Source organism: Rhynchophorus ferrugineus, unplaced genomic scaffold (genome assembly GCF_030347505.1).
Source record: "Rhynchophorus ferrugineus isolate W39M unplaced genomic scaffold, kcgeb_rfMv2 rfM4, whole genome shotgun sequence".
NCBI classification, from domain to species: domain Eukaryota; kingdom Metazoa; phylum Arthropoda; class Insecta; order Coleoptera; family Curculionidae; genus Rhynchophorus; species Rhynchophorus ferrugineus.
The window spans coordinates 32,897,977-32,910,071 of record NW_027472583.1 but is presented as its reverse complement, the minus strand read 5'-3'; the positions used below and the strand labels follow the sequence as shown (position 1 = coordinate 32,910,071).

Below are 12,095 nucleotides of genomic sequence, written 5' to 3'. Positions count from 1 at the left end.
AATAATAAAACAAAAATAATGTTATTCGAAGTAAGTGATTAGGGGCGTAATCTGTTACTGACTATCTAATGGCTTCGGCATCTTCAATCGGAGTAATAATAAGCAGCAATCTGAAATTTTGAAACAACGTTTTCCATTTTATGACCTGTAATTATTATCACTAATATTTTGAAGAATATTGCAGACATTTGAAAACCTGACGACCTTTGTAGGTTTATTCGGTTACATGTTCGAACGTATCAGATAGCATTGCATCTCATTTTGCATCTTTCATTAAACATCTTGATGACGTAAGGTCACTGTTATTTCAAATACGCCATATATATGTTTATTAATATTTGTAACTTGCATGTTAATGTATCAATAAACGACAAATATTTTAAAATATGAACTAGGGAAACGTTTTAAGATTAAATATTTTGGACAAGTTGAGCAATGTCTTGGTAAGAGAATTTTGATAAACAGCATAAAACTATTTATTTAGACCAAGATTAGTACATGTATACTTAGATAGAAGAATTCAGAAATATTTTCTTTTGGCCCATTTCAATATGCTATAGATGAATGATGAATAATTTTTTGTCATAACAAATAGATATTTTTGATAAAGAATGTACTAAGTATTTAAAAAACGGTAAGAGATATCGTGACATGCACTGTGGGTAAAGTGTTTTTGAAAACATTAAAACGTTGAAACGCTTATTAATCATCTCGCTTATTAAGCATCTTTAATAAAGTTTCTAATAGCAAGTTAGGCTTTCCACGGTTTATACAGAATGACTAATGTCAGTAAAGTGGTAAACACTTAAATCACTGCGATGGCGATTTTCATGCCTTTTAGGTCAGCGTAGAGTTATGTCAAGTGGATGTGATATGGATTCCACCATCTAAGCGACATGCAGTTGTCTAGTCAAGTGTGGATTAACATTAAATGAGAAAAATATGAAAAATTGATTTTATAAATTGAAGATGAATTCTCGTCCAAACACTAGAAGAATTTGAAACGTCATTATTCAAAAACAAGGGAATTGAGTGTCATATGCAGGTGGATGCGCTACGTCAGCGTCAAAAAAGTTTGGTTAGACGTAAAAAATAGAACACTTTTTGACAAGGCCTTCATAATCTATCTAATAGCGGGTATAGACCTGAGCATTCGGCTCATTCGACACATTAACAGAAAACATGCGTGTGCAGCAAATTCGGCTCCGTTTTGCCTTTTTTTTTCTGTGAAGAAGGATGAGCAATAATTTGGTAGCGAGTGCTACAATTCTTTAGGCTACCTGCACCCACGATTGTAAGAAAATTCATGTAAACTTTTGGATATAAAGGCCTGCACCTTGACTGGAAATAATATAGTTTCATAGAGTCTCTCAAAGAGTGTTTTGTTGATTGATATTGTTGACGTAATCACCATTGTAATTACCTTGACCTTGTATATTATCAAGATAGTGACCATTATAATGTTTCGTTGAATATTTGTATTTTATTTGCCAAGAAATAAAAGTATTTCTTACACAATGGATTCTAAGGTTGGCAACGCTAGAGGATTAGTGTCATTAGGGAGACGAGCAGGAGGAGGTCTTTTTCTCTTTTCTCTTTACTATTGAATTCATTTCATAATAAACCTAATATCATGTCCATCCTCTCATCGGCCACAGATGGTTTTTAACATCGAAATAAACAAGTTTTAAATCATTCAGTTTTTTCTGTTCCCGTGCAAATTGCTTTCACGAAATAGTAGTGAGTGTTCTAACAAACAAATAAAGTCAACAAGCACAACAAACGCACATTCCTACAGTTTGAATAATGTTAGGATAATGTTCATTCATGATGTTATTGGAATTAACGCATAATTTCAATAAAAAGTAAAACAGCAAGGGCAGCATAAATTTAACGAATAAACTTAGGTAATGTTGTGTTAAGTTTGAAACAGGTTTGTTGTGTGTATTTTATTAACGTACCTGGCTAGCATTCTTAGGGGTATGTTATAATCCAACTGGTTGGCTCTTGCCAAATCCATGGCGTCGCTGATTAACTGAGCTCTGGTCAAAGGTTGGATGCTCATTATCTTATCAATCAGTTTTTTCCAGTTCTTCTCATCGTAGTTTACTATGTAGTAACCTAGAAGTGTAGGATGATTTTTAAACTGGTGTTTAAAGGTTAATAAGTATTAAATATAAGGACAAAATTGTTTAAAATAAATGATGCGAAATCGCACAAGACAATATTTACCTTCAGTTTTACATTTACTATATACTTTAAACAAAGTCTGCTAAAATAATAGGAAGCTATTGAAATATATTCAAATGAAAAAGTTTGATGTTGATTTCTTAACGAACATTTATGCCAAACATAAAATAAACTTGCTGTTTTGATTCTAAATATTTTACTATATTTCGTATGATGAAAAAGGAAAGACTCGACCATTATAACCAGGATCTGCAGTCGACCAAGTTACGACATAAATGATTAATGAGAAAATGTTGTTTTAATGGCTTCACGTTTTGCTCACGGTAATGATTGTGCTTATACTAGAAAAAGAAGTGACAGCAAACGCTTTAAGGAGCTCGAGAGAGGACAAACACGGAAGAGCCGGCTATAAACACAATGAAACGTGTGTAGATAAGATTTTTGCAATACGCCAGCTGATGGGGAACGTATTAGATGTGAAAAGAGAGCAATTTCGTTATTTTTATTGATTTCTGCTCCACTTTCGACTGAATACACTCGTTAAACTCCCTAAAATCCTTAACCTATCTGATATTCGCTGATACCAGCCCTACGAAGTGATACATACTTTGGAGCTTCTTGCATTTTTTATGATACAGTTCGCACCGCAGAATGATTTGGCTTGAGAATTAATGAAGAAAAGACCAAAGTATTGACAAGAGGGCCCGCTATTGCAAATATCAATGGAGTTCAGTTACAAGAAGTACAGGAGTTCAAATATTTGAAAGCAATAATGCAGGAGAAGAAAGTGGCATCTAGCACGGACCTAACGAGCCGAATCGGTTTGGCTTTTGGTTCTCTAAAATGGTACGTGTGATAGAGAGGAAGTATTACAATCAAGACTAAAATCTGACTCTTTAGAAGGCTTATCATGCCAATCCTTCTGTGTGGCTCTGAAACTTTGTTAGAATCTGACATCTGTAAGCTTGAGGCCTTTCAAATGCGATGCCTAATATAAATACATATTTATATATAACATGTGGGGCAAAAGTCCCACTACCATTTTGATTGCCTATAACTTTGTTCAAAGAAAAGATAAATAAGTTTGGTTTTCATAAAAAGTTTATTTGGTCTTTGCGTTTTATTTTCGTTATGATTGAAAAATTATATCGGCTAAATGGTGATCGCGATTCGCTATGCAATTTTCGGCTGTTTTAAGGCATTTTTCATGACATCCTGCAACATCTGGCGCTGAATTTCTTCAATTTCGTGGCGAAGATGTTGAATCGTTTGGGGATTATTTACATAAACTTTTCATTTTAAAAAACACCATAAAAAAGTCTGGTGCTGTTAAATCTGGAGACCTGACTGACCATGCTAAATCGCCTCTTCATGAAATTAGTCTTCGTAGAAAAACGTCATTCAATAATTGATTTGTTGAACAAGCTGTGTGTGCTGTGGCCTCATCTTGCTGAAACCGCATGTCCTCTAGTCCTTGCTCTTTCATTTCAGGCATAAGAAAATTTCGAATCATGTACCGTTCAGCAGTAAGACCTTGGTCATTTTCAAAAATATTGGGACCAATGACGTTTCATGAATTAATTGAGGATTCTGTGTTCCCCAAAACTGACTGTTCTGTTTATTGACGTGGCCACTGAGAATAAAATGGGCTTCATCAAATTTAGGGACGCAGATTACAATGGTTTGGACATACGGGTCGAATGAAAAGTGAACGAGTTATTCACATACTTCTGCACCTGGAAGATGCAGCAAACAGCAATGAAAGCGATCTGAAAAATAGATAACTAATATTGCCCGAGGCCAGAATAGCTGCGGCCGATAGCCAATTGTGGCGAGATTTAATGAAGAATGAGTCCTGCGCCACCAATAGCAGCGTTTTGGTTGAGAATAGACACTCACAAGCGTCGGCTATGGATTGATGATCATAATGTAAAAGTAAGGAAAGAGGATGAACTGAAACCACCTATATTGAAAGACAATTTAATATCACATGTGAATTATAGCTACGAAAATCATGTGTCGTTGGTTGGCTGGTTTCGTCATATATAATGCTATACTAGGTGCTTGCATGAATATGCAAAACGAGGAGAAATAGCTACCACTTGAAATTACTGCATATGTCATTTGAAATTATTAAAATCAAGTCATAACCCATATAGTTTCATTTTACATATATCGTCAATATTATATAGCGTAACTTATTTTAGTTTTGAAGGTAATAAAACGACCTCTAACAGTTATGTATATTCTACGTCATATTTACCTGTGTGGTTGATATTCAACAAATACCATTCTCCAATGGGATCAACTTCAACAGTAACCTCCTTGTCTCCTCTCATCCATATTTTAGGTTTGGTGTTTGTGAAATCAGGTGAACGGCTGCTAGTATAGGAAATCGGTATCCACCAAGTGGTCTCCTCGTTGGAATGAGACGTAGTAAGTAAAAATCTTTTCTGTTAAAAAAAGCTTTTGCAATGTTTGGCTATTATTATTTTGACAATTTTCGCATATATTTGAAGTCCTTCTTCAATATATTTTTGATTTATTTATAAAAACTTAGTGTAAGATAGGTACGAGAGATATGGATTAAGGGTAGAAAAGTTTATAATTTTTTTATTAGATTTCTAATTTTATAAAAGAACGTAATTTTAAGTTAAAAAAAATGTAGATTTATGTAAAGTATACATTATATATATATATATATATATATATATATATATATATATATATATATATATATATATATATATATATATATATATATATAATAATAATAATACATATATAATACATTTTTATTTGTTAATAAACTTGAATTATTATATAAATTTTATTTTGTGATTTCGTAACAAAAAGTAGATTTTCATATAAGACTGATTGTAATTAATATAATTGCTACTATGTTAAGAAGATAAAGATTTTGAGATAAAAGTCATAGGAAAGGCTATAAGTATTATGATATCAAAGACTAAATATAGTTATAGTAATAAATATAGTTATATAGTTAAAGACTAAATAAAATATAATAAATATAAAGACTATATATATATATATATATATATATATATATATATATATATATATATATATATATATATATATATATATATAGACATAGACATATATATATATATATATATATATATATATATATATTCAGACTAAGGATAAATAGGTTCTCCTAGATGGACAAAATAATATGAATACCTAACACATACGAGATATTTATTGATTAATAAGATGTTGGGCCAATATTTACTTTTAAGCAGCTGAAATTCTTCTGGGAATAGATTAGTAGTGTGTCTAAATAGTTTTCGATGAAATGTTGTCCCATTTTTGTACCAAAACGCCTCACTATCTGCTCTAAAATTCCCCATAGTGGTTCTATTACGTCGAGGTCTGGCGACTGAGCTATCCAGAGAAGATGTTAATGATATTCTGAAACTCCTCAAACCAAGACTGAATTTTTTTAGCGAATGAGGTGTATGGACATTATCATTTTAGAATATGGCGATGTTTGGAAGAAACACTACACAAGATAAGATGGTTTAATACTTTTGAGTCTGTGTCCTGTTCTGGTGGTATCCAAAAGCTGCAATATTCTCATGAGAATGGAGTCTTTCCTGATGCCCCCTTGCAGTTCTCTTGATTTATTGACTCACTGTGGGTATCTGAAGGTTTTGATGTAGGTGATTTTCTTCCAATTAGCCAGTACATTTTTCTATATTTCAATTCCAGTTCTTTTCTTTTCTTCTTTATAGGTTCCTTTCAGCTAAGTTGCATCAAGATTCATTCCGAGATATTTAGCGTTGTTGCTATATGGAATGATAGTATTATTTGTACGGTCTGTTTATAGGTGAACTACACATGTACAGATTTATTTTCATTAAATATTATTTTCAAAGCTTGCGTTCAATTATTTATATTGTCACTTGCCTGTTGTAATTTTCGTGAGGCTTCTTCACTATTGTCTCCGACAGCTAGAGTCGCAGTATCTTTAGAAAATGTAGCAATCGTAATATTCTCCATTTGTGGTATATCACAAGTGTAGAGTAAATAAAAGATTGGTCCCAGTACACTTCCTTGTGGTACACCTGCTTTAGCTTCTTTTATTGAAGAGTAAGCTTCTTCTTGTTTGACTCTAAACATTCGGGCTGTAATTTACGATTTTAATAGTTCGGTGTGTTGTTTTGGTAACATTTTCTGTAGTTTATGAACAAAGCCTTCATGCCAAACCTTATCGAAAGCTTGTGCTACATCTAAGAGTATAGCTGAACATACTTTTTTACTTTCGTAGAACTTTTCGTAGTTTTTCAATAATATCTGTTATTCTGTGGACCTTGTCAATTGTTGAATACTTGTTAATAAATCCAAATTGGTGGGTTGGAATTAGGTTTTTTTCTCTCTATAATCGGTTTTATTGTTTTTCAACAGGAGTTTTTCAAAAGCCTTAGATATTACTGACAGCAGTGATGTAGGTCTATAGGCTTTTGTTTGGTTTGGTGACCTCCCAGGTTTTAGGATCATTATAAATGATCAAGTTAGTGAGTTTTATAATTCCCTTCCTTGGTAGTTTTTGCAGTAATTCTCTTGTTATTAAATCGTAGCCTGGTGATTTCTTCGGGTTTATGTCAGTTTTAATAGCTTTGGTTAGCTCTTTCGGCGTGACTAATTCAATCATAGAATTTTCAGCTTTTATGTCCGGCAAATTATATTCAATATTAGTTTCGTTTGGTTTGAAAGTTTTTTTCTAGATATTCAGCAAATGCTTCTTGTTTTTGGTGATTGTCACGTGCCCAATACCTACATAGGTCTCTGTGTAGGTGACTGTATAGACATGAGCGCTTTAGATATTTTGTGACTTTCCAGAGTGAATAATCAGTATCTTTATCATCTGTTAAATTTCTCAGATAGTCATTTATGATTTTGTTTTTATTTCCAGTATTTCCCTTTTCAGTCTTTGAAGAAACAGTATAAACGACGATTCATTGGACTATACTACATTCTTCCAATCATGAAATGTTCACGTTTTATGATTGTTGCACCATTTTTTTCTTAGCTTAACGTAGCCTTCCTTTATAAAGGGTTTTGTAATCGCAGTCCTTCCATAAAAACTCCTAGTGGAGCTCTCGCCGTAATATTTTTATTTTATTTATCTCCTGTACATTTCTGGTTCTTAAATTATTGGAAGTATAAATTTATATGTTAGATGGTAAAGACTATTAAAAATGTATTATAACATGTAAATATAACATCTAAGTATAATAATAGTGTTTATAATTTCATTAAAAATCAAGACAGAATCATCTTTGTTCACTTAATGATATGGCATGTTTTTTTTATAATTATTGTTATCCTCTATATAACATACCTGAACTAGCTTCAGTGTGTTTCGCTGGTAATCAGCCACGACGTTGATCACAGGAAATCCTGCTTGTTCTGTCCAAGTGTCCATGATGTGTTTGACCGTCTCGTTGGGTAACAGCGCACCACTGGCGTGAGCCTCCTCTGTCAGGGCGGCGAAGAGGTCATTACGATCGGCATTTCCATATTTAAATTTCTCCAAATACTTGATCAGACCTCTCTTGAAGGCTTCTTCGCCGAGGAAGTGGTTTATCATACGGATAATACAAGCACCTTTTGCGTAGGATATGTCATCAAAAGCTTGCTGTATTTGAAGACTGTTGGCGACCTCAAAACTGATCGGTCTGGACGACTGCAAGCTGTCGACGCTCATAGCCCGTTCTATCTCGCTGGGTAGGAATTCCTCCATTATTTTCCACGTCGGCTCGGTCTGAAATAAGAAAGAGGTGCTAGATGTGTGATGGTCAAGGATATTATCAAGGAAACACAGGAAAATATTAAATTCTCAAAATTCTAGCTTTTAACAGAAGTTTAAAAATGATAATAGAAAGGCTTTTGAATTAAAACCAAACGGATTATTTATTTTTCCAAATTTATTTCGTCCCCTTCAAAGTAATTCCTCTTAAATACTATGTATTTTTTCTTCCGTCAAACTTCGAATAGTTTTTAAGTTTGATTTTTATTGGTACTTGTATGTATTAAGACCATTTTTTCACTTTAGAGGGCATTTATTGATAAAAATTCAGAAACAACATTTTCCTATTATTTTGAAAATATTGATCATATTGGTTCGTAAGAACAATGTTGGTTTTGCAGTGATCCAGTCATGGATCCATTTTCGCATTTCTTCAGCATTTCGAAACCGTTTGCCAGCCAAGCTATGCTGTATAGATCTGAATAAGTAGTAATCAGAAGGAAATCATGTTTAGTTGGTGCCGCAGACGTTTGCTTTCAAGCTACAATTGTGTATACTTTGCAAGTCTTACAATGTGTGATACAGTCTTACAGTGTGTGAATGTTATTATGTAGAGGATGACTTTGCGCCTGTTACTCCCTATTGTTGGCATTTTTTTGTAAAAAATATAAAGTACAATATGTTCAATTGCCGTCAATTTACTTTTCAGTGTCAGTTAAAATACGTTACAGAAAACCTCTTTATTTTCCTTCCTTCTGAATCTTTGCCATAGTATGTAAACATCTGGAAATAACTGATTCATCAAGTGTTGAGTTATCCAAAAAATGTTGAGAGTTTAAGTTAGATTTTCGGCCAATAAGTTTGGCAATTTATTGTCTTCGAAAGTTTATTGAATTAACAATTCGCTCGTATCATTTTAAATAGATGAGACAAAAAACCAAAGTTATGATGTGAAGAAGCATCATCCCCCCGAGTTTCCAAAAGCATTTGATAGTTTCTAGAAGCCTGGCCAGCAGATTTCCTATCAAACAACAAGAATAGTTAATGTCCAACGATATTATATTATACATACAATACAATTCAATATTTCTAAATGGAACACTATTATTTTATCCTATATTAACTAGTCATCGATTTTAACAATAAGGTTAGGTTGTTTAAGAGTTATTTGCATTGATGTTTAGCATTTTCATCAATAGAGGAAGAGATAATAATTAACAATCTTTATTGCTTTATCAAGAACTTATTTCAAGTCTAATGGTATTTTTACTACAAGAGCCTACAATATTTTTAATTTTTGAAATGACACCTTTCCTTCCTATTACTACTGCTGCAATCCCATCTTTATATAGGGCAATATATTTCCATCTAATAATTTTTATGTTTATTCGTTTAACAGTCTATGACTTTTACATATTGATTCTTTAGTTGTATGGGTTTCCCAAGGCATTCGGGACGTTAAATATTCTTCACTAGATGTACCGAACATATACATCCCACAAATTTAAGCAATATTGATAGAGCATGTAGAAGCTGCACTTTCATCTCAAATTATATTACAACCATATGACAAGTGTTCTTTGAACGTTGCACCTCTGGAGCTTTCTTTGTCGCTTCTGGTACATGTATTTATGAAGCTAACTATTTCTAAAATGCATTTCATTGCATAACTTAAATTCGTGTTTTGAATAAACAAGAACCTATCTACATAAATAACAGTAATGTATTCTTGTAATAATAATCTTTTTAAATGTAATTATACTGCTCAACAATGAAAATCTTTAATGGTCTAAAATTGTCTATACTACTACCACAAAAATATTTTGTTGGATCTAGTTTTAGACAAGTGGCATCTTCTAGATTTCTACATTTTCTACATATTTATTTAGTCTGAGCTGTTGATCTGGCTGTTTAGAAGTTATGGAGAATGGTGATACTATATATTGCCATAACGGTAATATTCATAGCATTTTTGTTGTAGCTGGTATAGAATATCTCGCTTTGAACTAAATACTAAATACGGTTTCTTTTTATGCATGTAGGCCAGGACTTCGTATTATGTTCAAGTAGATGTGTCCACAAGAAATCTGCAACTATAGCGAGAAAAATGTTGTAAAGGATCCAGCGTTCAGCTTAGTTTTGGAAGCAAAATAAAACAAAGCTTGTGCAAGTCTCAACGAAGTTACATATACGTTTCTAGAGAACAAAAGAGATAAGAGTTACACTTATTTGGTCACAGAAATGTACAAAACATCATCAAATCGGAAATCTATTTTTTTCACTGCCATCTCGATTTTTTCAATATGTGAAGAAGGGTTCCATTAAGATATCTGTGACTGAATGGATGGGAATCAAAAATCGAATGGGGCGCTGGCAGGAAACAATTCTTACAGATTATTGCTAATTTAGCTGTAGATTATTTGTATCTCCGACCTTATGATAGGTATTTTATGATAATTTATAGTGTAAATAATAATAACACTTTAAATGCTAGTATATGTAATTAACATAATTTTTACCATTGCCTTTATATTGAAAAAAATTATCTATTATGCATTATAATCTGTTCCTGCTAAATTTGTATTGCGGCGAAATAATTATATCACCAAATTTATTTATTAGTTTATTAAAACTTAATAATATCACTCAATGGAAGGCCGATTCCTCAAGCAGAATCAGCTAAATACCTCGACATTCATCTTGACGTTAGATTAAATTGGAGACATTATGTTAGAGAAAAAGCAAAACACATTAAAACCAAAATAAAACAACTATACTGGTTAGTCGGAAGATACTCTGAACTTGATCTAAAATCTGAGATTGACTTATCTGACAATCATAAAGCAAATTTGGACCTATGGTGTGCAAATATGGGTTTGTACTAAACATTCATATAAACTAGTCATCCAATGTTGTCAAAACAAAATTTTTCGATTAATTACCAATGCCTATCGCTACGTAACTAACGAAGAACTGCAAGACGACCTGGAAATCAAATGGATTTGCGAAGAAATTTCGCCTTGAAACACGAAAGAAGATTACTAAATCTTACTAACGTGGAAGCAATACTAATATGACTATTGGACAACGCCCAGGATATCAGAAGATTGAAGCGAACCAAACCATACGAATTTATATAAAGTGTATACCTTTAGAGTAAGCTATAACTTAAGTTATTATAATTTTATAATTGAGGAATACATATTGATGTATTTATCTCGCACTCGTCTTGTTTGTAAATTAATCCAAGTACAAATGAAATGTAGTAATAATTTCATTTATAATTAAGATTGTACTAAGCGTATCTAATAAACAGGTTATCAAAAAAAATGCATTGTATCATAAAAACTAGATCTTTTTTCATTCAATTCATATGCTTTATAACCTTGAATATAGTAGTTGGCGCCATTGGTCGTATAATGTAATCGTCGTAATCGTCATTGATCGTAAATATAATGGTATAATTACCACATTGTATTTTCTATGCGTTAGGCAATACAGCCAAACTCCCCCTATGCTGCAAACCGCGTACTCTAAATTATAATAGTGCACACAGTATATCTACACCACTTACAAAATACAAAGTAGTAAGAGTTCCTTTTGTTTAATATATATGTTACTATATACATTTAATAGGTCAATTGAAAAGTCCCCGGCCTATCAAAGTAAAACACATTTTTTGGCAATTTTTTTTTCTATTCTACATAATTCCCTTCAAGGCTGACATACTGATTATAGCGACCCTCCAACTTTTCGATATCATTTTTGTAGTAAGATTTGTCCTTTGCTTCAAAATAGGCCTCAGTTTTGAGAAGAGGAAATAGTCGCTGGGGCCAGGTCTGTTGATGGTCCTTCCTTTTTCAAGGTAGTCAATGAAAATTATTCCATGCGTATTCCAAAATATAGACACCATAACCTTGCCAGCCGACTGTTGCATTTTCCCACGTTTTGGAGTGGGTTCATCGTGTGCAGTCCACTCGGATGACTGTCAGTTGGACTTCGGAGCGAAATGATGGGACCATGTTTCATCCACTGTCACATATCGACGCAAAAACTCGGGGTTTCGCTCGCTCGCTTCTTCAAACACTGCTCCAAATCATCAACTCGTAGTTGTTTTTGGTCAAAA

General features: G+C 32.8%; 1 protein-coding gene across 6 annotated transcripts in view; it reads right to left on the bottom strand.

Moving 5' to 3' along the window:
• LOC143195289 (aminopeptidase N) overlaps positions 1–12,095 on the bottom strand; it is a 111,120-nt gene that overhangs the window by 10,791 nt on the left and 88,234 nt on the right. For all 6 annotated transcript variants that reach the window (XM_076402303.1, XM_076402301.1, XM_076402305.1 and 3 more), the window contains 3 exons: positions 7,562–7,984; positions 4,454–4,643; positions 1,962–2,121 (listed from right to left, as the gene is read on the bottom strand). In XM_076402303.1, coding sequence (XP_076258418.1) covers positions 1,962–2,121; positions 4,454–4,643; positions 7,562–7,984 — 773 coding nt within the window. The remainder of the gene's footprint in view (positions 1–1,961; positions 2,122–4,453; positions 4,644–7,561; positions 7,985–12,095) is intronic.